Source organism: Onychostoma macrolepis, chromosome 09, assembly GCF_012432095.1.
Source record: "Onychostoma macrolepis isolate SWU-2019 chromosome 09, ASM1243209v1, whole genome shotgun sequence".
NCBI lineage: Eukaryota > Metazoa > Chordata > Actinopteri > Cypriniformes > Cyprinidae > Onychostoma > Onychostoma macrolepis.
The window spans coordinates 31256895-31281425 of NC_081163.1; the positions used below are offsets into that span (position 1 = coordinate 31256895).

The 24531-nt window shown below is 38.8% G+C and overlaps 1 protein-coding gene across 1 annotated transcript in view; it reads right to left on the bottom strand.

Annotated features, from left to right (window-relative positions):
- myo16 (myosin XVI) overlaps positions 1–24531 on the bottom strand; it is a 207122-nt gene that overhangs the window by 57875 nt on the left and 124716 nt on the right. The window contains 6 exon segments of the mRNA XM_058786814.1: positions 6956–7161; positions 11234–11314; positions 16424–16596; positions 17922–17997; positions 18207–18407; positions 19851–20003. Of these exon segments, the coding sequence (XP_058642797.1) occupies positions 6956–7161; positions 11234–11314; positions 16424–16596; positions 17922–17997; positions 18207–18407; positions 19851–20003 (890 nt within the window).

The window sequence follows — 24531 nt, forward strand, 5'->3', positions numbered from 1 at the left end:
ACACCCCTAAGTGAAAATGTCCAAATTGGGCCCAAAGTGTCAATATTTTGTGTGGCCACCATTATTTTCCAGCACCGCCTTAACCCTCTTGGTCATGGAGTTCACCAGAGCTTCACAGGTTGCCACTGGAGTCCTCTTCCACTCCTCCATGATGACATCACGGAGCTGGTGGATGTTAGAGACCTTGCGCTCCTCCACCTTCTATTTGAGGATGCCCCACAGATGCTCAATAGGGTTTAGGTCTGGAGACATGCTTGGACAGTCCATCACCTTTACCCTCAGCTTCTTTAGCAAAGCAGTGGTCGTCTTGGGGGTGTGTTTGGGGTCGTTATCGTGTTGGAATAGAAGGGAGGGGATCATGTTCTGCTTCAGTATGTCACAGTACATGTTGGCATTCATGGTTCCCTCAATAAACTGTAGCTCCCCAGCGCCGACAGTACTCATGCAGCCCCAGACCATGACACTCCTACCACCATGCTTGACTGTAGGCAAGACACACTTGTCTTTGTACTCCTCACCTGGTTGCCGCCACACACGTTTGACACCATCTGAGCCAAATACGTTTATCTTGGTCTCATCAGACCACAGGACATGGTTCCAGTAATCCATGTCCTTAGTCTGCTTGTCTTCAGCAAACTGTTTGCGGGCTTTCTTGCGCATCATCTTTAGAAGAGGCTTCCTTCTGGGATGACAGCCATGCAGACCAATTTGATGCAGTGTGCGGTGTATGGTCTGAGCACTGACAGGCTGACTCCCCACCCCTTCAACCTCTGCAGCAATGCTGACAGCACTCATACGTCTATTTCCCCAAACACAACCTCTGGATATGACGCTAAGCATGTGCACTCAACTTCTTTGGTTGACCATGGCAAACCGCTGTATGGTCTTGGCCACCGTGCTGCAGCTCAGTTTCAGGGTCTTGGCAATCTTCTTATAGCCTACGCCATCTTTATGTAGAGCAACAATTCTTTTTTTCAGATCCTCAGAGAGTCTTTTGCCATGAGGTGCCATATTGAACTTCCAGTGACCAGTATGAGAGAGTGAGAGCGATAACACCAAATTTAACACACCTTTTCCCCATTCACAACTGAGACCTTGTAACACTAACGAGTCACATGACACTGGGGAAAGAAAATGGCTAATTGGGCCCAATTTGGACATTTTCACTTAGGGGTGTACTCACTTTTGTGGCCAGCAGTTTAGATATTAATGGCTGTGTGTTGAGTTATTTTAAGGGGACAGTAAATTTACACTATTGTACAAGCTGTAAACTCACTACTTTACATTGTAGCAAAGTATCATTTCTCCAGTGGTCACATGAAAAGATATAATAAAATATTTACAAAAATGTGAGAGGTGTACTCACTTCTGTGAGATACTGTAGGTTTCCAGCTGCTGAAGAGTGCGTGGTCATCTTTGACGTATTTTTCGTTTAATGATGTTCCAAATGTTCTCTATAGGTGAAAGATCTGGGGCCGGTTGCATAAACTGTTTAGACTAGTCTTAAAAAGTTAGTCATCTAATTTTAATAACATTTAATTTAATAACTGGTAATAACTTTTTTAATTAAGTTATGAAAAGGAAGATTGGTCTTATATGTATTGGAAAACTAAGCCTGATTACCCCTTGGCAACTGCTTGTTGGTCAAACTAGTTCTTAAGACTGCAGGCAGGCCAATTCAGCACCCGAATTCTTCTACTACGAAGCCATGCTGTTGTAATAGCTGCAGTATGTGGTTTTGCTTTGTCCTGCTGAAATACACAAGGCCTTCCCTGAAATAGACATCATCTGGAGGAGAGCATATGTTGCTCTAAAACCTTGATATACTTTTCAGCATTCATAGTGCCTTCCAAAACATGCAAGCTGCCCATACCGTATGCACTTATGCACCCCCATACCATCAGGGATGCTGGCTTTCAAACTGAATGCTGATAACACGGTGGAAGGTCTCCCTCCTCTTTAGCCCAGAGGACACGGCGTCCGTGATTTCCAATAAGAATGTCAAATCTGGACTTGTCTGACCATAGAACACTTTTCCACTTTGAAACAGTCCATTTTAAATGAGCCTTGGCCCACAAGACACGACGGCACTTTGGGACCATGTTCATGTATGGCTTCCTTTTTGCAAGACAGAGCTTTAGTTGGCATCTGCAGATGGCACGGTGGACTGTGTTTACCGACAGCGGTTTATGGAAGTATTCCCGGGCCCATTTAGTAATGTCAATGATAGAATCATGCCGATGAGTGATGCAGTGCTGTCTGAGGTCAAACAAAGGTCTTCGGCCTTGTGCACAGAGATTTCTCCAGTTTCTCTGAATCTTTTGATGATGTTATGCACTGTAGATGATGAGATTGACAAAGCCTTTTTGCAATTTGATGTTGAGTAATGTTGTTTTTAAAAGTATTGCACAATCTTTTTACGCCTTCTTTCACAGATTGGAGAGCCTCTGCCCATCTTTACTTCTGAGAGACTCTGCCTCTCTAAGACATCCCTTTTATAGCTAATCATGTTACAGACCTGATGTCAGTTAACTTAATTAGTTGCTAGATGTTCTCACAGCTGAATATTTTCAAAATGTCTTGCTTTTTCAGCCCTTTGTTGCCCCCGTGCCAACTTTTTTGAGACCTGTAGCAGGCATCAAATTATGAGCTCATTTAGTTGATAAGTGTAAAATTTCTCCATTTAAACATTTTTTATGTTCTCTATGTTCTATTGTGGATAAAATATTGGCTCATGTGATTTGAAATTCTTTTAGTTTTCATTTTATTCAAATTTAAAAAAATGTCCCAACATTTCCGGAATTTGGTTTGTAATTCATTAACTAAGGTTAACTAATGAGATCTTATTGTAAAGTGTTACCTATTGGTCTTTATAATTCTTTTGCACTTTAATCTGTGTGAAATTGTTTACTTTATATATATATATATATATTTTTTTTTTGTGTATTGATTTATTGTATTTTAATGTTAAGTTATTTTTGTTATAAAAAAGTTATTAAACCTGTTATATTGTATTATGACCACACTTTTTTGCAACTCAATTTTAAATACCGTGATAAAAGCATTAGCAATTAATTGCATCTTGAAAATTTGATACCATCATATGCCTAGCACAGATCAAATTCTTTAATTATCAAGTTCTATTATTATTATTATTATTATTATTATTATTATTATTATTATTATTAATATTGTATTGTAGTTTCACTGTAAAATAAAAAATGAAAGAATGTTTAAGAAAAATATATATTGCATAATAGCAATAATAATAATAATAACAAATAACAATAATCATAATTATTATTATTGCCATTATTAATTATAATATAGTATAATTATTATTATTGCATATTTTAAAAAATATATATTGTACAGTAATTTCACTGTAAAATAAAATTGACTTTGATATGTCCTCCCTAAACTTCCTGTTTCCATAGAAAATACATAAACACTGGAAACACTGGAAGTGTCTCAAAAGTCACTTCATTTTAATTACCAAAACTAAAACTGAAAATTAAATGCATTAAAATTAATTTAAAATACATCCATAAAATTTGAAAACTAATCAAAACTTGAAAACAACAACAAAAAAAGTACTCTTACTATTGTAACCTCGGTTCCCTGAGATACAGGTTGAGCACCAGACCATTTAAGGGTGTAGAGACGTCTCGTAGATGGGGCTCTAGCCTGAGTGATTGTGTTTTGAACACTCTCAGGGCGGTCCGTGAGCTCCCATCAAGAGGCCAAAGGTGCAGAGCCCACAGCTCGGGCCGGGTATGCCACAACGTTCTGTTCGCCTGAGAGAGGAGGTCCCGTCTCAGGGGAATGGGCCAAGGGGCTGCGGTGAGCAGCTGAGACAGCTCTGAGAACCAATGCTGGTTCCTCCTGAGTGGGGCCACTAAAAGAACTTTGTGTTTGTGTTCCCTGATTCGTCTGACGACCTGCGGGATCAGGCATCAGATGGAACCCTCGCCGAACGAGAACGATCTCAGTGCTCCGGCTGGGGAGCCGGTGGCACAGTCTTTGTGAGCTAGGGAGTCGGCGCCGATCTTGGCAGGAAGTGTCGCATTACCTGGGATGACTTCTGTGCCGCTGTGAAGCGCTCTGCAAACCCTTCCACAGCGGGTCCAAACAGGCCAGTGGGGGAGACTGGTGAGTCCAGGAAGGGGACCTTGTCCGCATCCTTTATTTGCGTGAGTGTCAACCACAGGTGGCGCTCGAGCACCACTAAGCTGGTCGTGGTTTTGGAGGAGCGTAAAACCAGGTCGGTCATACTGTGCAGCTCCCTGAAGGCTGCGGGGTCTGGGCCAGTCTCGTCCATGCAGCGGAGGAGTTTGGCCTGAAACACCTGGAGGACCGCCATGGAATGAAGCACCGAGGCCGCCTGTCCAGCTGATGAGTAAGCACGTCCAGCGAGCGCTGAAGTCATCTTACAGGGCTTGGACGGGTGGGCAGCCTTTGCCGTCCGACCGATGGCCGTGGGCGGGCAAAGATGCGTGGCCATCGACTCATCGAGAGGAGGTATCCTCTTGTACCCTTTTTCTTCAGCACTGTCAACAGAGGTGAGGGCGGATGAAGCAGCACGCAGGTGGGCCGAGTAGGGGGCGTGCCACGACCTGGTCAGTTCTTCGTGGACTGCTGGGAAGAACGGCGAGGGTCGCTGACGAGGGGTCTGAAGGCGCCACTCATCACAGAACGCAGAGCAGTTCGGCGTCCGTGCTCGGCTTGGGCTCGCTGGGCTCCACAGACTAATGAAGGGCGGGGTCACCAACCGAGCCCGACAGCTCCACAGCGTCTGATGCAGCCAGTGACACGCTGTCACTTCCCCCGAACGAGACCAGGTCGCTCGCAGCCACAGAGGGACGCTGGTCTGGACGGGAGAAAAAGATGGGCACAACCTCTCTCGTGTGAGAGAGTGAGGTACACAGGGTCTGATCTAGCGTAAGCTCACTCATCTCGGCGCGCTTGCATCCTCTGCCCCACTGCTTTTTCCTCTCAGGCTCCTGGGAGGAAGGAAGCAGGAGGGCGCGAGGGGCGGAGTCGCTCTCTGCAAAGAAAGCTATCCGCGAGCTCAGAGAGGCGAGACTCATATCCTTGCAATGAGGACATTCCGTCTCAGTGAGTGCAGTTTCAGCATGGGTGGCTCCCAAGCATGAAACACACTCACCGTGACCGTCAGCGGCATGCAGGGGAGCCCTGCACGAGCAGCAGAAACGGCGCGGCATTTGCAACAACGCCGAGAAATTTGCTCTTCGAAATTTGCTCTTCGAAATTTGCTCTTGTATCGAAAGTGAACTAATAACTCCTGTGAACTTCGGACAAAAGTTAACAAAAGTTAAGTTTGAAAGGGAATGATAGAGGAATGAAATGAGAGAAAAAGCATCAAGGATGGAGTGGGAACTTTACAAGCCTCTCCAGCCCTAAAATAAAGTCTGGTTTGTGCAAAGAGCGGGAACAGCCTATTCTATGGGTGTCAGTATGACATGAAGATGAGGCACTGTGTTCCTGAGGAAGATGAAGCCAGAGTCACACTGAACCCTTGCTTGACAGAAGGAACAGCCTGCTCCTCTTTCATTTTCACTCACACTTTTATCTTCTTCTTTCACATTCTAAAAAGCACGGGGAAGATTTCTTGAAATTACAATCTGCCCCTTTTTTCAATCAAATTTCCAATCTTTCTCTTTGGTGCTTTATCCCATTTCTCTCTCTTCCAGTCATGTGAAGTTGAGCCAAGATCAGGGTGACCCATCTGAGAGCACTTATCCTCTCCAAAACTGCCCCATTATCACCCCATCAGAAAAATGTCTACTCAAAAAAACAGTTCCCACCGAGGCCTATGAGCATTAATCATGGCGCGAATCCAGTGTCACACCCGAGACGCTGCTCTCAGTGCACACACACACACACACACACACGGTATATACTTTCTGCCTAGCCTCAGCTGAACTGAAAGTCCATCTTGAGCATATAGCGCAGACAGCTCAAGTCAGGCAGACACATATCAGCGTCTGAGAAAGTGCACTTACGACATATTTCCAGCAGGAATGCCGCTCTACCTCATTTGACCTGGCAGCAGAAATGGATTGAAAAACCTCTTGTGCTGAGCATATAGAAACATAAATATATGTCCACAGAAATAGAGTTTAACAGATGCCTTGACCTCAGTTAGTCTCCACGTAATATATATGGTTCTCATTGGAAACCTACTAGGATATGAACTGCATGATTTAAAAACAGACAACAGGTAAAGCAAAACCTGCTACATTTTCAACACATTCAATTTACCTAACATTAAGTAAGTAAAAGTAAGCAAGTAAATAAATAAATATTATTATTATTATATTTTGTAAATGATCATATAACATTACATATTAATACAATATAATGTTTTATTCTACAATGAGTTATACTAATTGAGTTACTAATTGTCAAAAATATGATATTATATTGTAGTTTGATTGAATTGCTTAGTTTATTTTGATAAAAAAATACTATAATATTGTTAAATCTATTGTTATATCCAGTCTTCAGTGTCACATGATCCTTCAGAAATCACTCTAGTATGCTGATTTGGTGCTTAAGAAATATTTCTTATGAATGTTGAAAATATATATTTTTTTGTGGAAACCATAATTTTTCCAGGATGCTTTGATGAATAGAAAGAACAAAAGAACAGCATTTACTGTATGTAATCTTTTGTAACATTATAAATGTCTTTACTGTCACTTTTGATTAATTTAATTCACTCTTGCTGAATAAAAATATACATTTCTTTAAAATAAAATCACATTTATATATAATATATTTTATAATATTTTATTTAACGCATATAAAAGTTCTTATTTAAATAACATGTGGTTTACTGCTTACAAACAGTAATGGGGCACCTATTTGAATCCTATCTTACTGTGGAAAGTGCCTTTCAATCACATCAATGCCCAGTTGTGGATCTCACCTGCTCAGGAAGCTGGTGAAAGACAGGCGGACCGGGTATCCATACCGGATTATGCGGACCATCTCCAGAACCCCCACGTACTGGAGCTGAGAGGACACGTGGAAGCTGTCGAACACATCAGGCTTTCCGGCGTTGTTGGGCCTGACGCACTGAATAAAGTGAGGCGTACATGCTTGCAGCTTACTGGTGATCTCACACAGAGAGTTCTGGAATGAGAGAGAGCGGCAGGAAAAGACAGGTAAGGCTGTTGTTTATGTAATGTTACATTCAGATTTATCTCAATGACACCTATTTGCTTCCATTTTTGTAGCAACATGAGTCATGGTACATCCTCCTCTCACCATCTGTCACCACTTACAAGAAAGCCCAGACAGAACCTTTTTGTTTGTGCAGTATCTGCACTAAAAACCTGTACAATGGATTTAAAGAAATAGTTCAGTCAAAAAATAAAATTTTGTCGTCATTTACACTGTCATGTTGTTTCAAACTGGTATGACTCTTTTTCTTTTGAAGAGAGGAGATATGTTGAAAAATACAGGCAACTCTTTTCCATATAATGTAAGTGAATGGGGACTGGAGTGGTTAAAATATAAAAAAGCATACTGAAAGTACCATCCAAGTCGTGTATGTGACTCACATCTTCAGATTACTTGAAATATAGTTCATAGGTTAAATAGAAATTCTTTTTTTGTCACTTTTAAAAGCCCAGCTTCACATTAAGAACCAGTATAAGAAGAATGAGAGTGACCAGTACACCTCAAAATCACAGAGGTCAGTCTTACATATTATGGAGGTCAAACTTCAAACTTGCGTATTTGGAAGATTCTTTTTACCCAATGCACTGAACACTGCCTACAAGGTACACTTGTCTTTTTTCTTTTTTTCTTTCTAAATTAGTTTATGCATTCGTTGGGAATTGAACACATGACACTGGCGCTGCTAGTGCCAGGTTTGGAACAAAACAGTCATTAAATGTTAATTTTAGGGTAAATATGTTTCCTTAATTAAGTAAAAGAAAAAAAAAAGTATCTTTATTTTGGACATAAAAGCTTAGATTGTGCATACAACAAACATGTAGCCTCTCAAAAAATACTGCATTTGACACCACAAAAACACATATGTGCTCTAGAAACTCTTGAATGACAAGCATTGATCAAAACAAACTTTTATTCATAATTTTTTAGTCACATAACTGGCATGGAGATCTGGAGAGTAAAACATTTATAGAACTATAGCACAGGCTTGTCAATACTGCTCCCTCTGCAGTATTTCAATCAATAAAAAACAAGTAAGAAATTCTAAAACGCTACACGCTAACATGAGTACTAATTGATATAACAAGATCAAATTCGATATTCATTCGATATACACCTTATTAATAAAAGTAACAGGCAAGCTGATGAGCCCAGAACATGAATGCAATGAGCTAAACTGCATGATAAGCATTTTCTTTACAATGTTTTTCTATCGGAAAACAATTAATTTGGGAGTCATAAGTTTTGCATTTTCATTCAGACCAACACGAAAATCAAGTTTTACCGGTTTTTCTGCACGTGCAACAAGTGGGCGGGCAATATGCTAATATTTCATGTTGACATCAATATGAAACAGCTTGGGATTCATGCACGAATACCATAGCATACGTATAAAAACCGACATTTTTAATAAGTAAAAATGCAAGGGGTGAGGGATGTGTAGACCGTTTTAAAAGACAAATGGAAAAATGCAGACGTTTCTGCGGAGCCTGGCACATGCAGACTCCATGTGGGCGTACTGTACTTACGAGGCACAAACCGAAAAAAGCTGGCTCTGAATGATGATGTCATAGGCCAAGGAGCCTGTGCTGAGTCAGCACGGCCGGCAATGAGCCTGCCATCGTCATGTGACATTTATACTGACGCCAGCCGACAGAAAAGAGATGGGGAAAGACGGCGCCGCAGGCCGTAATACATACAATCACCCATTCAAAGGAATAAACTAAAAAAGCTGCCAATTACGACCGTTCCATCTTTCCGTGAGGGCGAACGCTAATGAAAAACACATTAGACTAGATGTTATTTATTATTGTTGAAGGATTTCACATGTCTTCTACCGCTCTCATCTGGGAGCTATTTAGTTGTAGATAAATAACGTGTGTGTTTGTGTGAGCGCCGTGCATTGAATGCGCTTTATGATGTAATCAGCCCTGAACAGAGAGGACAGATTAGAGAGCAACACTGTGTGCTCTTCTCATAAACCCCTGCACAACCCTTACATGCCGTGGTGCAGAAATCAGGTCACACAGTGTAGAACGTGTGAACATAAGCACATTGTGTACATACATGTACCTGTATAGTACTGGCATGAGAATGAGGTCAGGACAAAAGCAAGAGCACGTCTGCATGTGCGCAAGAATGTGACGTTACTTTAATAGATGGGTGTGTTACAAAGAGCCAATTGCAGTGGTTGAAAGGAGCCGTGTGAGTGTAGGGATGAGAATCGAAGGGAATTGAATTATTTTCTGTAAGCCTCTGCATTCTTCACTCAGTATGGACAGAGAAATATGCTATACATAATATATGGTCACCCTTTTTTTCCTCGCCATTAACAAACCATTAACTTTGACTTTTGCCTCAATAAACTTCTAATTTGCTGCTTATTAACAGTTAGTAAGGTAGTTGTTAATTTTAGATATTGGGTAGGATTAGGGATGCAGAATATGGTCATGCAGAATATGTGCTTTATATGTACTAATAAACAGCTAATAAGTTAATAATACGCATGCTAATAAGCAACCAGTTAATAGTGAGAATTGGTCCCTATACTAAAGTGGTATCTTATACAGTCATGGCCAAACGTATTGGCACCCTTGGTAAATATGATCAAAGGTGGCAGTGAAAATTAATCTGCATTGTTAATCCTTTTAATCTTTTATTTAAAAAAAAATCACAAAAGTCTAACCTTTCATTTAGCCACTCAAACTCTCCTCCTCATCGTGCATTAGGATGATATAGACACACGTCCTCTTCCAGGCAGTTTCCTAACTTTTTATGTTGATTGAAAATTCTTAATTATTGCCCTGATGGTGGAAATGGGACTTTTCACTGCTCTAGCTCTTTTCTTAAGGCCACTTCATTAATTTGTGAAGCTCAATTATCTTTTGCTGCACATCAGAACTATTTTCTTTGGTTTAACTCATTGTGATGGATGAATAAGCCTGTGTTTTATTTATGTTTCTGTGAAACAGGAAGCCATGACTGGATAATTTCATGTTCATAATCACGCTGGTGTGCTCAAAATTATAAATACTTCAGAGATATTTTACTTATAAGAATTTCTAGGGGTACCGATAATTGTGTCCAACGTGTATTTGAGAAAAACATTAATTTCATAATGAGATTTTCCCCCATTTTCAATTGTTTTAGTTCAATAAAAGGTTCGATTTTTGCGTTTTTTATTTATTTTTAATAAAATATCAAAAGGATTAATAATGCAGGTCTATTTTCAGAGCCTTCTTTGATCATTTTTTACCAATACTTTTGGCCATGACTGTATATATATAAATGTATTGTGTCATTACTGAATAAAAGCATAAACTTATATAAATACTGAACCCAAAATTTTGAACAATAGCGTGTGTGTGTGTGTATATATATATATATATATATATATATATAAATACAATTTCAAGATGAGAGATTAATTAAACATTCATTTACAAAAATCTTAAATCAACTAAATTATGTCATAAATCTAAGACACTGTATTATGTAAGATTATTTGTATATTAAATAAATGTTTAATATTTAGTTTTATGAAAAATTAAAATCAGTGTTGCTAAAATAACCAGAATTCCTCACAACTGACATCTCTAGATATCAGATCATCCAGCAGTGAGCTGTTCTCTCCCACAGTAACAGTGAGTATGCTGTTCATTCATACAGAATCCACAACCATCCACAATCACCCACCCTAATCACTAAAACATCAGCAGGTCAAAATCCTTCCTCCCCACTAACCACACTGGGCCTATGAGACTGGCACAATACTACAACACTTCTTCTAAAGCCTTTTGTTCAAACCACAAACATATGCCTTTGAGACGTCTTCCTGGCAGATCTATAATGTTTAGATGTCAGGCAACTTTTTGGTTCTGTGAGCCTGCAGGCTTTTTTAGGAGGTCCAATGCATCGGGAAACAGGAAGTTAAATCCACAGAGCACAATGAGCATCTGGATTGGCCGGGTTGGCTCAGGTCAGGTTGGTTTGGGAGCTGGCAGTGGTTCTAATGTGAACTTACCCTGAGCTGCACTGCCACAGTGACCGGTCCAAAACGCTCCAGTCGCTGCAGGAAAGACGTCGCTCCCTTCTTCTTTAGGAGCTGCAGAGGGGGAAAAAAAAAAAAAAAAAGTACACTGTTAGGACTGTTAATTAAATAAATAAATACATAAATATATAAATAAATAAAAGTGTAACATTTTAATATTTGTATTAATTAATTAATTTCATTAGTTAGTATTTATTTATTTATTTATTGTTTTACTGTTTACCCCCTGGCACCTAACAAAAACTTTAAAGCCTAACACCTCCCCCCCCCAAATAAATAAATAAATAATTTAATGTTATATTTCATAAATCAGTTAGACTCTCTGGTTTATATAATATGATAAATTGAGAATATGGAGCTTATATGCGAAGAGAGAAAAAAACAAAAAACAAACAAACAAAAAAACACCAAATTTACTCAGAAGCCCAAACTGAATGAATGAAGTATATGCAGTTGCTGATATTTATATGGCCAGTAGGATGAAATTCTGAGAGCAAGTCTTGTCTTGTTTCTATGATGAAACTGCCGTTTTAATTGTGGGGGCAAAACATATAATGCAATGCTAAAAGTTTGACAAGAAAGAGTCCAGATATTTTGTTGCATCAACTATTTTATGTTTTATAATCCATAATCTTCCCTAAAATGTTTTGCTTGCAGTGTGCATTCGCTCTTTCTTTAAATTAAATGCCACTTGCTTTCATATTTCGTAAACGCAATGACATTGATGCATTTTTAAGAGTGGCTTTAGTGTTAGTGAGGCTACTGTATATCAGGAGAGAGTGGAGAGGGGAAGGAGGAGATGTGCTCTATATGTGACTGTTCATCTTCATGCCCTTTTAAGATGATGTTGGCATGGCAACAGAGTTGTACGAAAGCTATGAATGAATCATGCAAGTGCAAGCAAACAAAAATACAAAAACAGTAATATACACACAGATTTCTGTATTTTCACCCAAATAGGAAATACTGACAACAATACTTCTGCTAAAGGCTGACTGTGGCTATGCTTTTCCTTTGTCAACAGGTCATAATACAAAGCAGAGCAGGTCATTCTGATAACCCTGATGCAGGACATCCCCTACTTGAATCTCTACATGGATTGTATTTAAGTCACTGGTGGAAAATAAGTTCAAATGGTCTAATGGATGTAGATCACTACTACAAAAGCAGCCAATTTAATTTGAACTAAAGGTGATTCAGGAACTGGAAAGTTACACGCATCATAGTTCTGCTACATGATCATTGTGCCCTTTTAACCCTGGAGGGGGTCTTTTCTGGGAAATAACGCACAGTAAGTACTCTAGATTGAGGTGGTGATGACAGTTCACCTATGATTGTGTGTGATTTTTTGTCTTGATTCCTTTACTCATACAGCTCTCATTCTTTTTTTCCTTTTTCTTCTTAGGTTTCTTTCATGAATAGAAAGTTCAAAAGAACAGCCTTAAAATATAAATGATTTGTATATGGCTCAAAGTTTGATGCAGCGTTAGGTAGATAGATAGATAGATAGATAGATAGATAGATAGATAGATAGATAGACAGACAGATAGACAGGGTAACTATCTATTGTTTTCAGTACAGCTGGTGTTAGAATAAAAATATATTTTCCCAAGTGTCATATTGAAGCAATTATAGGTGATATAATATTGTTTTAAAAACAAACACAGTTCAAACTGTGCAGTGTAAAAAGGGACAATTTGTTTTTTCTTAGTCAAACAGCTGTTCTGGTGTGGGGGAAAAGGCCAGACGCTGATGACATGGCTCAGTCATTTAGCTACTCAGTAGGAAAGAAAATGATTATATTTTGCAGCAAACTGCTGCTTTAAATCAAAATCTCTTCAGGGTGTCCTGATTCCCAGAAAACGCCGCCACCACACCAAATCTATTCATTTTCAGGACACACAACAAAAGAAAGAAAAATAAAATCTGGTGCAATTTTCATTTAGTTTCTCTCATCAAAGGGCAAACCAAACTAACCAAACCACTTATTTGTGCTTTTCTGTTTGAAGCCGCAGCAGGATCTCATCATGTTACTTCATATTACTTTCCCAGTTACTCTAGGATAACTGAACCACTGCTTACGTAAGAGAGTAAAACCAGGGTATGTGGGTAACCAGGGGTGCCAGCGGCTCATGTACTGGGTGTCTTACATAAGACTGAGCCAATCACACACACACACACACACACACCACAGCACTGACCTGAATATAGTCAGAAGAGAAGGAAAGGAGAGATGGCACATATGATTAAAAGACAGAGAAAGGAGCTGAAGAAGGAAAGACAGAATAGAAGAAAGTAATGGTCAAATGTGACTTACAAAATTCAAGGGTGAATCTCAAGAACATGTATCGGTAATATTTTACCTCAGAATCATAAGACATAAATAAAATATTTTGGTAACACTTTATTTTAAGGTCTCTTAACTAGTTGCTAATTAACATTCATATTACTAGAATATTAGCCGTTTATTAGTAGCAATTAAGCACATATTAACGCCTTATTCTACATGACCTTATTCTACATCCCTAATCCTACCCAAGACCTAAATTTAATAACTACCTTACTAACTATTAATAAGCAGCAAATTAGGAATTTATTGAGGGAAAAGTCGTAGTTAATAGTTAATAAGTGTTCCCTATTCTAAAGTGTTACCAATATTTAGTATAAAAAATTAAGGATTATTTTGTACCATTAAGACCATTTGCTCTGATCGCAATAGATTTATGCATGCTGGAATTTAAACTTAAAATTGTCTTGTATATTATTAATACTTATATATAGTAATATATTTTCCAATAACCCAGTGAATTTTATTAATCTCATTTGTCTGAAACTTAATGGATGCAAAAGATATGATTACATTCAAACTAATGAATCAGTGTAAAAACAGCTGTGTTTAATTATAACTATTAACAAAAGACTCAACACAGCAATAATGCAGTGCCCTGCACATGATATAGTAGAAAAACAAAAAGACATTGTGGCCGTCAATTAAGAATATACTCCCACACCTTATTAATTCAAAGCCATGTTTCATTAAATTGTTCCCTCATTTTAGGTCAATCACGGCCATGTAATATTAATTTGTTTCCTTTAGGTAAATTGCACTAAAACAAGCTAACAAATTAGTTCAACATGACCACGGCTGACCTAAAACAAGGGACTGAACTAATAAAACGTGGCAATAAATTAATAAGGTAATTAAACAAGGGAACAAATTAAGTTACTGAACCTGTAAGTTTGCATGGTTTTTCCCTAAACAAGCAAAGCACAAATCATTTGCACAGTGTTTTCTTTTTTTCTCTATACAATACAATATGATTGGATGCGAGACATGCAAGACTATTTATTATACATACATAAATATAAATACACACTTGGATTTTAATTTAACTTTAAATGTTTTACAAAACATTTAGATGAAATCTGGACCCTCAGTTGACATGTTTTTGTGAGATTCACCCAAGAAGTCATCTCAGAACTAATGGCTGTGACAGAGAGAGAGTGAAAAGAGAAACTGCACATCACTGAAATACAAACTGAGTCTGTGAGAGAAACGGACTGAGAGTGGGAAAGGGAGGAGGGTGATTGAGAAATGCTGCAGAGATAGAGCTGTGTGAAGAGCAAACACCCCAAGTGACGCATCCGTGTGTGTTTGTGCTTTGTGTGACGCAGTCGGTTAAAGCCCTGTGTTTTCTCTGAATGGGATATCTGGCTGTGGAAAGCTGATCAATGGACAGAATGTATTTAGGGTAACGATGTCTAATTTAGGTCACATCCCAGCGCAGGCTCGATAAGCTAAAAATACTACAGCTTGTGAAAAGTTTGTTCTGGCTGGTCTGGTCATGTTTGCGGCGGAGTCATGTGGTGTATGATCGTCATTGTATGCGATAATGGAGGACAGTGAAGTCACACCGAGTACAGACTTAATGCCAGTGCTGAAACATCTGTCACAGCAGACTGAGGGAAGCCCATGTGCATGACCAAACGACACATTAAAAAGCATTGTTTATTTCTATTGTTGAATATTCCAAGCATTGCTGAATGTTTTTTTTTTTAATCAAACAATTCACATTAAATCCAATGCTGAATTTTCTCTTAAAGGTGGAGTATAATTTTTTTCAAAAACGCTTTAGAAAACTGAGTCGGACCGAGTACCAAAACAAACTTGTAGCCAATCAGCAGTAAGGGGTGTGTCTACTCATGATGCAGAGGAGAGAGCGCATATAATACATTTAAAAAAAATGGGCCTTTAAAATTAGGTTCCACTGGTGCATTACTATTTTTGTCACAATAATAATAAAAAAATTAAAATAAAAAGTTGTCATAATAAAAGGAAAACAAAGAAAAAAAAGCAAGCAAACAAACAAACAAACAAATATTTTTTTTGTGTGTGTGTTTTTAATAAATACATTTCTATAATGACAACTCTAGGAAGATTTTAGCATGGTAATGGATATGACAATGCTAATATATTTGGTCTTGACTGAATAGATCTGCTACGCTGCTGCTGCTGTTGTTGGTTATTGCTGTAGTTGTAGATTGTTGCTACTGCTGTTGCAAGCAAGTACAGGAAGTTGCTACTGCCAATGTATACGGTGATATGGTGCTGTGAGTATTTAAGACATATTGCTGCTGCACAAATAGCATAATAACCTGTAGCAGATCTATACAGGTGGAGCTGGGGAAGGTGTAGGGTTTCAAAGGAACTCTAGTGAATCCTAACCAGCCATTTAAAATGTAAAGCAGCAAGCTCATTGGCTGCGTATGCAACATGAACCAATCAGCTTGTGCCAAGTTGTTAATGCTGTGAATATCATCAGATACATTAAGACCCATCAGCCTGTGCCATCTATAGTTTCATGAAAGGCATTTATATATTTTTTTACTAAATATTATTATATAAACATATTTATTAAAACAAATTATGAAAAAGTTACTAAAATATAAATAAAAATAAAACGTTTTAGCAAAAATATGTATTTACATACAAAAAAAATCAAACAAATAAATAAAAATAATAACAATTACATATTAATAAAAAAATGTGTATTTATTTAAATCAAACAAACAAATACATATTTTATCACAATACTTTATAAATAAAGATGTTAAAAATGTGTGCCAATAGGCTGTGAATGTTTCACTGGTGTATTTAGGTACCTTGTTCAGTTCCACATATTTCTTGGTGTCTCTGGCAGGATTTAGCGTAGTGCTCTTGTTAAGCAAAGTGCCTTTGGGCCCCCGGAGCTTCAGTCGCTGGTGATGGGGAACCAATGAGCCCGTCTGAGTCAGCTTACACTGGAACATTTGATGGATGAGCACGTTCTCACTTGCTGCTCATGGGGGGAAAGAGAGATAGAGAGAGAGAAAATAAACACAAGGCTACACATGTTGGGTGCTTAATTACGCCAGGCGCCGGAGCTAATTGTCTACCCTCATTAACACCATCCCCCACGAACACCCTCACAAACAGCATAACAGCAACCCATTCAAATCTCTACGTGTGCACACACTCCTGCCTCATGTTGACCTCTGACCCGCTTAACGTGGGGAGAGGAGGAGGTGTATAGAGGGTGAACACTAAAACGTACATGAAATGCTCTGCAGCGGGTACAAATGTTAACACTGGGGAGTAACTTTTTAAGTAGTGACACTACTAACTAACCACATAAGTAAATTATTTTGTATACTATACATTTTGTCTTACATACAATGCACTTTACATGAAACACACAAAATATTTGACTCACTGATTTTAACAGTATAAAGTTAGAATGTTGTGAAGCTACCAACTTATTGGATGAAATAATCCATTTATAATTACACTAAATTATGTTTAACAGTACTTTAAGGTGTAGTGTTACAACCTGTTCTATTACTCAACATTTATCAAATTGTTCAACATCTTGGGTGGATATTTTTCACTCAAGGCAATGCATTGTGGAAATGCATTTATCATAAAGAATACCTGATAAGTAAGTATTTTAAAAGGCAGGCTTTTGGCAGCATTTTGGTGTCAGAAATGCATTTATGATGCATTAAAATGCTACCTAAGTATTTCAAAAGGTTTTGGAAAAGAGCCGTGATTTTGCAAAAAAAACAACAAACAAAACAAAACAAAACATAAAAACAGGTGCTACAGTTAATATTACTATGGGGTTTTTGGGGGTAATATATATTTTTAGTTATTTTGAAATTTATATTCATCAAAGAATCCTGAAATAAAATGCATCATGGTATTAAAATGATTTCTGAAGGATTAAGTGACACTGAAGACTGGACTAATGACTGCTGAAAATTCAGCTTTGACATTTGCATTTTGTATTGCATTTTAATATATATATTAAAATAGAAAAGTGTTATTTTAAATTGTAATTTTTATTTTTTTTCACAATATTACAGTTTTTACTGTATTTTTTGATCAAATAAATGAAGCCTTGGTGAGCATAAAGACTTATCTTTTATTTTTTTATCTTGCAAACCCCAAACTTTTGTATGGTAGAGAAAGAATAAGTGATCTCCTGTAATTTCTTTTTTTTTTTTATTACAGTAACAATAACTATAGTAACTAAGCTATTTTGATGGGAGCTACTGTTACCATGGTGAGTTTTATGACCACACAGAGGATGACTAAAACACAAAACTCATCAATCCTTACTTTTCATAACAAACAAGATGTTTTGGGGAAGAACATCCTTGTTCTTGTCCAGTGAGCCGGTCAGGTCATAGGTCACCTGCAATAGAGGACACACAAACACACATGAGTCCAGCGCTAATAATAGCCCTCACTCTCAGCATGACATAGTGTGTTGACTCTCCGGAGGGATTCTCGGAAGTGTGTGACTATGGGTTTGGGTTTGTGTTTGTGTGTAAGACTCCGGCTGAGCACATGACTGTGAACTCAGCATGTGCATGTGTGAACTCGCAGATTCCTGTAACCCACCTTGCCGGCATAGTGAGTGACGGTAAACGAAGGCCCCTGGTCTTTGGGTGGGGGGTTCCCGTTGCCATCCTTGGTCGTGAGGGAGATGGCGTCCAAACCGGATGAATCCAGCTGTATCTGCAGTCGCTTATAAAGGTTGACTTCACATGGCCTGAGGGACTGACTCTCCTCATCAATGATACACAGCACACCCTGAGGCTTCTGTAACACACACACAGTTACACTGAAGGCTTTAGCTGCAAAATAAGGAAGGGATAATGTACAGTAAGATGGTCAATTCCACAAAATAAACTGGGCAAACTAGGCCTTCATTTTAGTTAGAAGTGGTTTGTTTTATGATAATAACCAGCTAAGTGTACATTTTACAGCTACTTAAAACTAAATGATTATTTAAACTATGCTATTATGTGAGAAGACTTGAAACTAACACAGCTATGTAGGAAACCTGTTGGAGAACAGTCAATAAAATCAGTCAGTCAGTCAATCAATCAATCAATCCAAACCCGTAAGACCTTCGTTCATCTTCAGAACACAAAGATATTTTTGATGAAATCCGAGAGCTTTCTGACCTGCATAGACAGTAACGCAACTGACACGTTCAAGGCCCAGAAAGGTAGTAAGGACATCATTAAAATAGTCCATGTGACATCAATGGTTCAACTGTAATTTTATGAAGCTACGAGAATACTTTTGGTGTGCAAAGAAAACTAAAAATAACTTTATTCAACAATTTCTTCTCTTTTGTGTTGCTGTCTATGCAGGGCCAGAAAGCTCATCAAAAATATCTTAATTTGTGTTCAGAAGACAAAGGTCTTATGGGTTTAGAACAACATGAGGGTGAGTAATTAATGACAATTTTTCATTTTCGGGAGAACTATCCCTTTAAATATTTGTGGCTGACATTAAATATTTGATTTGTAGTTGACACACCCGTGTGGCATGACATAATTAGTATACTTCACTATTATAGCATTTTGCGTAGTATTTTATATTTTATTATGCAAGCAGATTCAATATTTCTATTGTTAGAAGTATTATAATTCTGTATTATTTATATAATTTTATGTTTAATACAATTTGCACACTCCAAGACATCGAAATGCACTTGTATGGAAAAAAACAAAAAAAAAACAATGTTGCACACAAACAAAAAAATGCAGCAGACTTGGTGGGGCTATTTATAAAGGACCTGTGAAAGCTTAAAACAGACTGTCATAAAACCCATTCAAATGTGCACAAAATAACATTGTCAAATCGAGCACAAATGAGTGTGTGACAAGAGAAAACATGCCTCTGTGTGTACAATGCTGTGCCACTTGGTCTTGACCAAAGGGAGAAGACATTTTGAGACTAATAAAATGGTCACATCTGACAAACGGCTAATAGAGTCATAGTCTAAAAGATGGGCTTTATCACATCTTTGCGACACCTAAGGGAATTCAACACGCCTGGATGTGTGTTAGCCTTTATAAAACAGTCAGCGAGGACATCCGTTATTGAGTCAGTAAATGAAGAGACGGCAATTAAAGAGGCAACAGAGGGGCTCTTGTACAGGGTCAACAGCCTCAGGGTGGGAAAAAAGCTTTCCAACTTCTTTCCTCTCCCTCCCGCCACAGCTCTAGGAAAGCCGCTCCGACTGCGTACCTGGAAGAAGAAGTCCAGCACCGCTGTCTGGTTGCTGAAGGAGCGTAGCGTCTCCATGGCGACCCCCTCCTGCAGACATTCCTGCTGCTCCTGCTGGAAGAGCACGTCTGCGGTGAACTGTCTGATCCGCTCATTCACCATGTTCACACACAGCTACAGACACAAAAACACAAAAGCCTTTGTTAAGCATAGCACAGGGACATTTTACCATGTAACAGAATACACTTTCATTTTTCACGTTCATACACCTTTGTTGACCTTTGGGCAAAAACAATGCTTCTCATGAAACTCATAAATTGTTGATTTAGCCACATAGGGCGAGTTACTCTAATTATGGACACTTCTGCCCCTGTAGAGTTTACTCTTACAGAGTAAGAGACCATAATATACTTTGTCTCCTAACAATGTCTAACAGCGGATATGCAGAGTTCTATCAGTTTTCTAGAAGTCCCTATTTTTTTAACAAATGTACAACTTTACTAGCAACAACGCTTGGTGAAAATATTCTTCTGTTCTGATATGCTTGCTGTTTTCCTCTTCCTCACACATAATGTTTTATATTGCATCTTTAGCTCTTCCCTGACACTGTTTTCTTCAAGTACGGATTAATAAATAAACAAAATATATACTATCGTTTGTTGTGGTGGAAATCATGCATAATTATAATATATTATATTACTATAATAATTACAGTTTGCATTAAAACCGATATAAACCACGTACGCAAAAAGAAACAAATAAATAAATATAACTAAATAAATAATTGATACTTCTCAATCTGGTGCCCACAGTCATGGGTTTAATTCCCAGGGAACACAGATATTGTGAAACTTAATAGACATTTTCTCATGCATTATTTAGATTTTTTTGTTTAGTTTGCTTTTTTTTTTTTTTTTTCACCCAAAATTAAAATGCTATGAGCTTCAGAAACTTTTATTTATTTATTTATTTTTTCTGTTGAACTCTAATTTTTTTTTTGAAGAATTTTGGTAATCAAACAGTTGATGGCAGCCACTGACTTCCACAGTATTTGTTCTATACTATGGAAGCCAATGGCTACCATCAACTGTTTGATTACTGATATTCGACCATTCGACCATCGATATTTCTGATGAAAGCATTTCCAGTTTTAAGGTGATCTTCATTTTACAAAAAGAGAAAAAAAGTTAAAATGTACAGTATATATTAAATACATGTACATATACAACAATAATTGTATCAGAAAGGGTAGGATTTTGTATAATTTTGTACAATGTTTATAGGGCTGTATATGACTTTTCAGGAAGCAAGCAAGTGTTTTATCTGGCAAAATAAAGCATACACTTATGGGGTATGTTTCAACATTCCACATATTTTCCAAACAACAGCTATATAACAGGCAGCTTTATCTGCACACAAAGAGCTGGAATGTTCGTTAATTACCTCTTAACGAACATGGCTGCAATAAGCATGCAACGTTAACCCCTCGCACCTATTCACTCACTGTTCCACACGCTTCGGTGAGTACGTTTATTCCAGGAATTCATCCTAACAGCCCAGTAACTGGACTCATTTAAATCATTTATCACCGTAATCCTGCCGAGATGAAAGTTAAAAACAAGGAACCCTAATGAAAGGGATTCTAAAAAGCCAAAGCAGGAACCACATTGGGAATCCATATATACAGTGGTATGCAAAAGTTTGGGCACCCCTGTAAATTTTCATGATTTTCCTTTATAAATCATTGGTTGTCTGGATAAGAAATTTCAGTTAAATATATCACATAGGAGATAAACACAGTGATATTTGAGAAGTGAAATAAAGTTTATATGATTTATGGAAAGTGTGCAAGAATTATTTAAACAAAATTAGGCATGTGCATAAATTTAGGCACCCTTGTCATTTTATTGATTTCAATACCTTTAGCACCGATTATTAGAACTCAAAATTGGTTTGGTAACCTCAGTGACCCTTGACCTCCATACACGGGTGAATCCAATCATGAGAAAGTATTTAAAGGAGGCCAATTGTAAGTGTTTCTCCTCTTTGCATCTTCTCTAAAGAGTGGCAACATGGGAGCCTCAAAACCACTCTCAGATGACCTGAAAACAATGATTGTTGAACATCATGGTTTAGGGGAAGGATACAGAAAGCTGTCTTAGAGATTTAAGCTCTCAGTTTCAACTGTGAGGAACATTGTGAGGAATTGGAAGACCAGAGGCACAGTTCTAGTTAAGGCCGAAGTGGCAGACCAAGAAAAATCTCAGATAAGCAGAGGCGCAGGATGGTGAGAACAGTCACAGTCAAGCCACAGACCAGCTCCAAAGACCTACAACATCATCTTGCTGCAGATGGTGTCACTGTGCATCGTTCAACTATTCAGTGCACTTTACACAAGGAGATGCTGTATGGACGAGTAATGCGGAAAAAGCCTTTTCTCTGCACACGCCACAAACGGTGTCGCTTGAGGTATGCTAAAGCACATTTGGACAAGCCAGCTTCATTTTGGAATAAGGTGCTGTGGACTGATGAAACTAAAATAGAGTTATTTGGGCAAAACAACGGGCGTTATGCATGGCGGAAAAACAACACAGCATTCCAAGAAAAACACTTGCTACCTACAGTAAAATTTGGTGGCGGTTCCATCATGCTGTGGGCTGTGTGGCCAGTGCAGAGACTGGGAATCTTGTTAAAGTTGAGGGTCGCATGGATTCCACTCAATATCAGCAGATTCTGGAGAACAATGTCCAGGAATCAGTGACAAAGTTGAAGTTGCGCTGGGGCTGGATCTGTCAACAAGACAACGACCCTAAACACTGCTCAAAATCTACTAAGGCATTCATGCAGAGGAACAAGTACAACATTCTGGAATGGCCATCTCAGTCCCCAGACCTGAATATTATTGAAAATTTGTGGTGTGATTTAAAGCGGGCTGTCCATGCTCAGAAACCATCAAACCTGACTGAACTGGAGATGTTTTGTAAAGAAGAATGGTCCAAAATACCTTCTGCCAGAATCCAGACTCTAATTGGAAGCTATAGAAAGCGTTTAGAGGCTGTTATTTCTGCAAAAGGAGGATGCACAAAATATTGAGTTAATTTTTCTTTTGTGGTGCCTAAATTTATGCACATGCCTAATTTTGTTTAAATAATTCTTGCACACTTTCCATAAATCATATAAACTTTATTTCACTTCTCAAATATCACTGTGTTTATCTCCTATATCATATATTTAACTGAAATTTCTTATCCAGACAACCAATGATTTATAAAGGAAAATCATGAAAATTTACAGGGGTGCCCAAACTTTTGCATACCACTGTATATATTGTGACGAGTCGGTGGCCCTCCCCCTCATTATTATCACTACCCCGTCCCTTATTCGCCGCCCTTCACCAGGCTCCCGACGGGAGTGGGTGTGTAAGAGAGGAGGGGTGTAGAAACAACGTGGGCTGGCGGCGTGTGATGAGGCACAGCTGGACTGAATGAAGCCTCATCACCGCCGCTGTTAAAATGCCGAGCGCGCCTCTCCTCGAGAGACCGGTCTCTTCCCCCGTGCATGCACGCTGGTATCCTCGTGGGTCCAGGAAGGGTGCGTTGAGGGACGTCGCGCCACCGAGGATGTAAGTCGCGGAACCTCCAGAGTCAGCGTGAGAACCGCACCCGTATTACGGCCGACGGGCCAGGAGGCCGGGCTGTCCAAAGTCCCGCCAAAGGCCACGGAAGGAAGAGGAAGATCCGCCGCCCCTCGTGCCCCGGACCAGAGCGGGAGCGCGTGCGGCCACCAGACTCCGCCCCTTGCCTGGACCCTTCCCTTCCAGAACACTGCCCTCCTTCACGAGCCCCGCAGCACAACGAGGACACCAGATTCCCTGTTTCGTTTGGACACTTCTTCCCCCTGGACACTTTATTTTATTGATTTTTGTTTAATAAAAGCCTCTCCGAGGCCTGACGCCACACCCACTGTGTCTGTCGTTGGCTCCTCCCGTCACAATAAATATATATATATATATATATATATATACAGTGAGGAAAATAAGTATTTGAACACCCTGCTATTTTGCAAGTTCTCCCACTTAGAAATCATGGAGGGTCTGAAATTGTCATCGTAGGTGCATGTCCACTGTGAGAGACATAATCTAAAAAAAAATCCAGAAATCACAATGTATGATTTTTAACTATTTATTTGTATGATACAGCTGCAAATAAGTATTTGAACACCTGTCTATCAGCTAGAATTCTGACCCTCAAAGACCTGTTAGTCTGCCTTTAAAATGTCCACCTCCACTCCATTTATTATCCTAAATTAGATGCACCTGTTTGAGGTCGTTAGCTGCATAAAGACACCTGTCCACCCCATACAATCAGTAAGAATCCAACTACTAACGTGGCCAAGACCAAAGAGCTGTCCAAAGACACTAGAGACAAAATTGTACACCTCCACAAGGCTGGAAAGGGCTACGGGAAATTGCCAAGCAGCTTGGTGAAAAAGGTCCACTGTTGGAGCAATCATTAGAAAATGGAAGAAGCTAAACATGACTGTCAATCTCCCTCGGACTGGGGCTCCATGCAAGATCTCACCTCGTGGGGTCTCAATGATCCTAAGAAAGGTGAGAAATCAGCCCAGAACTACACGGGAGGAGCTGGTCAATGACCTGAAAAGAGCTGGGACCACCGTTTCCAAGGTTACTGTTGGTATACAC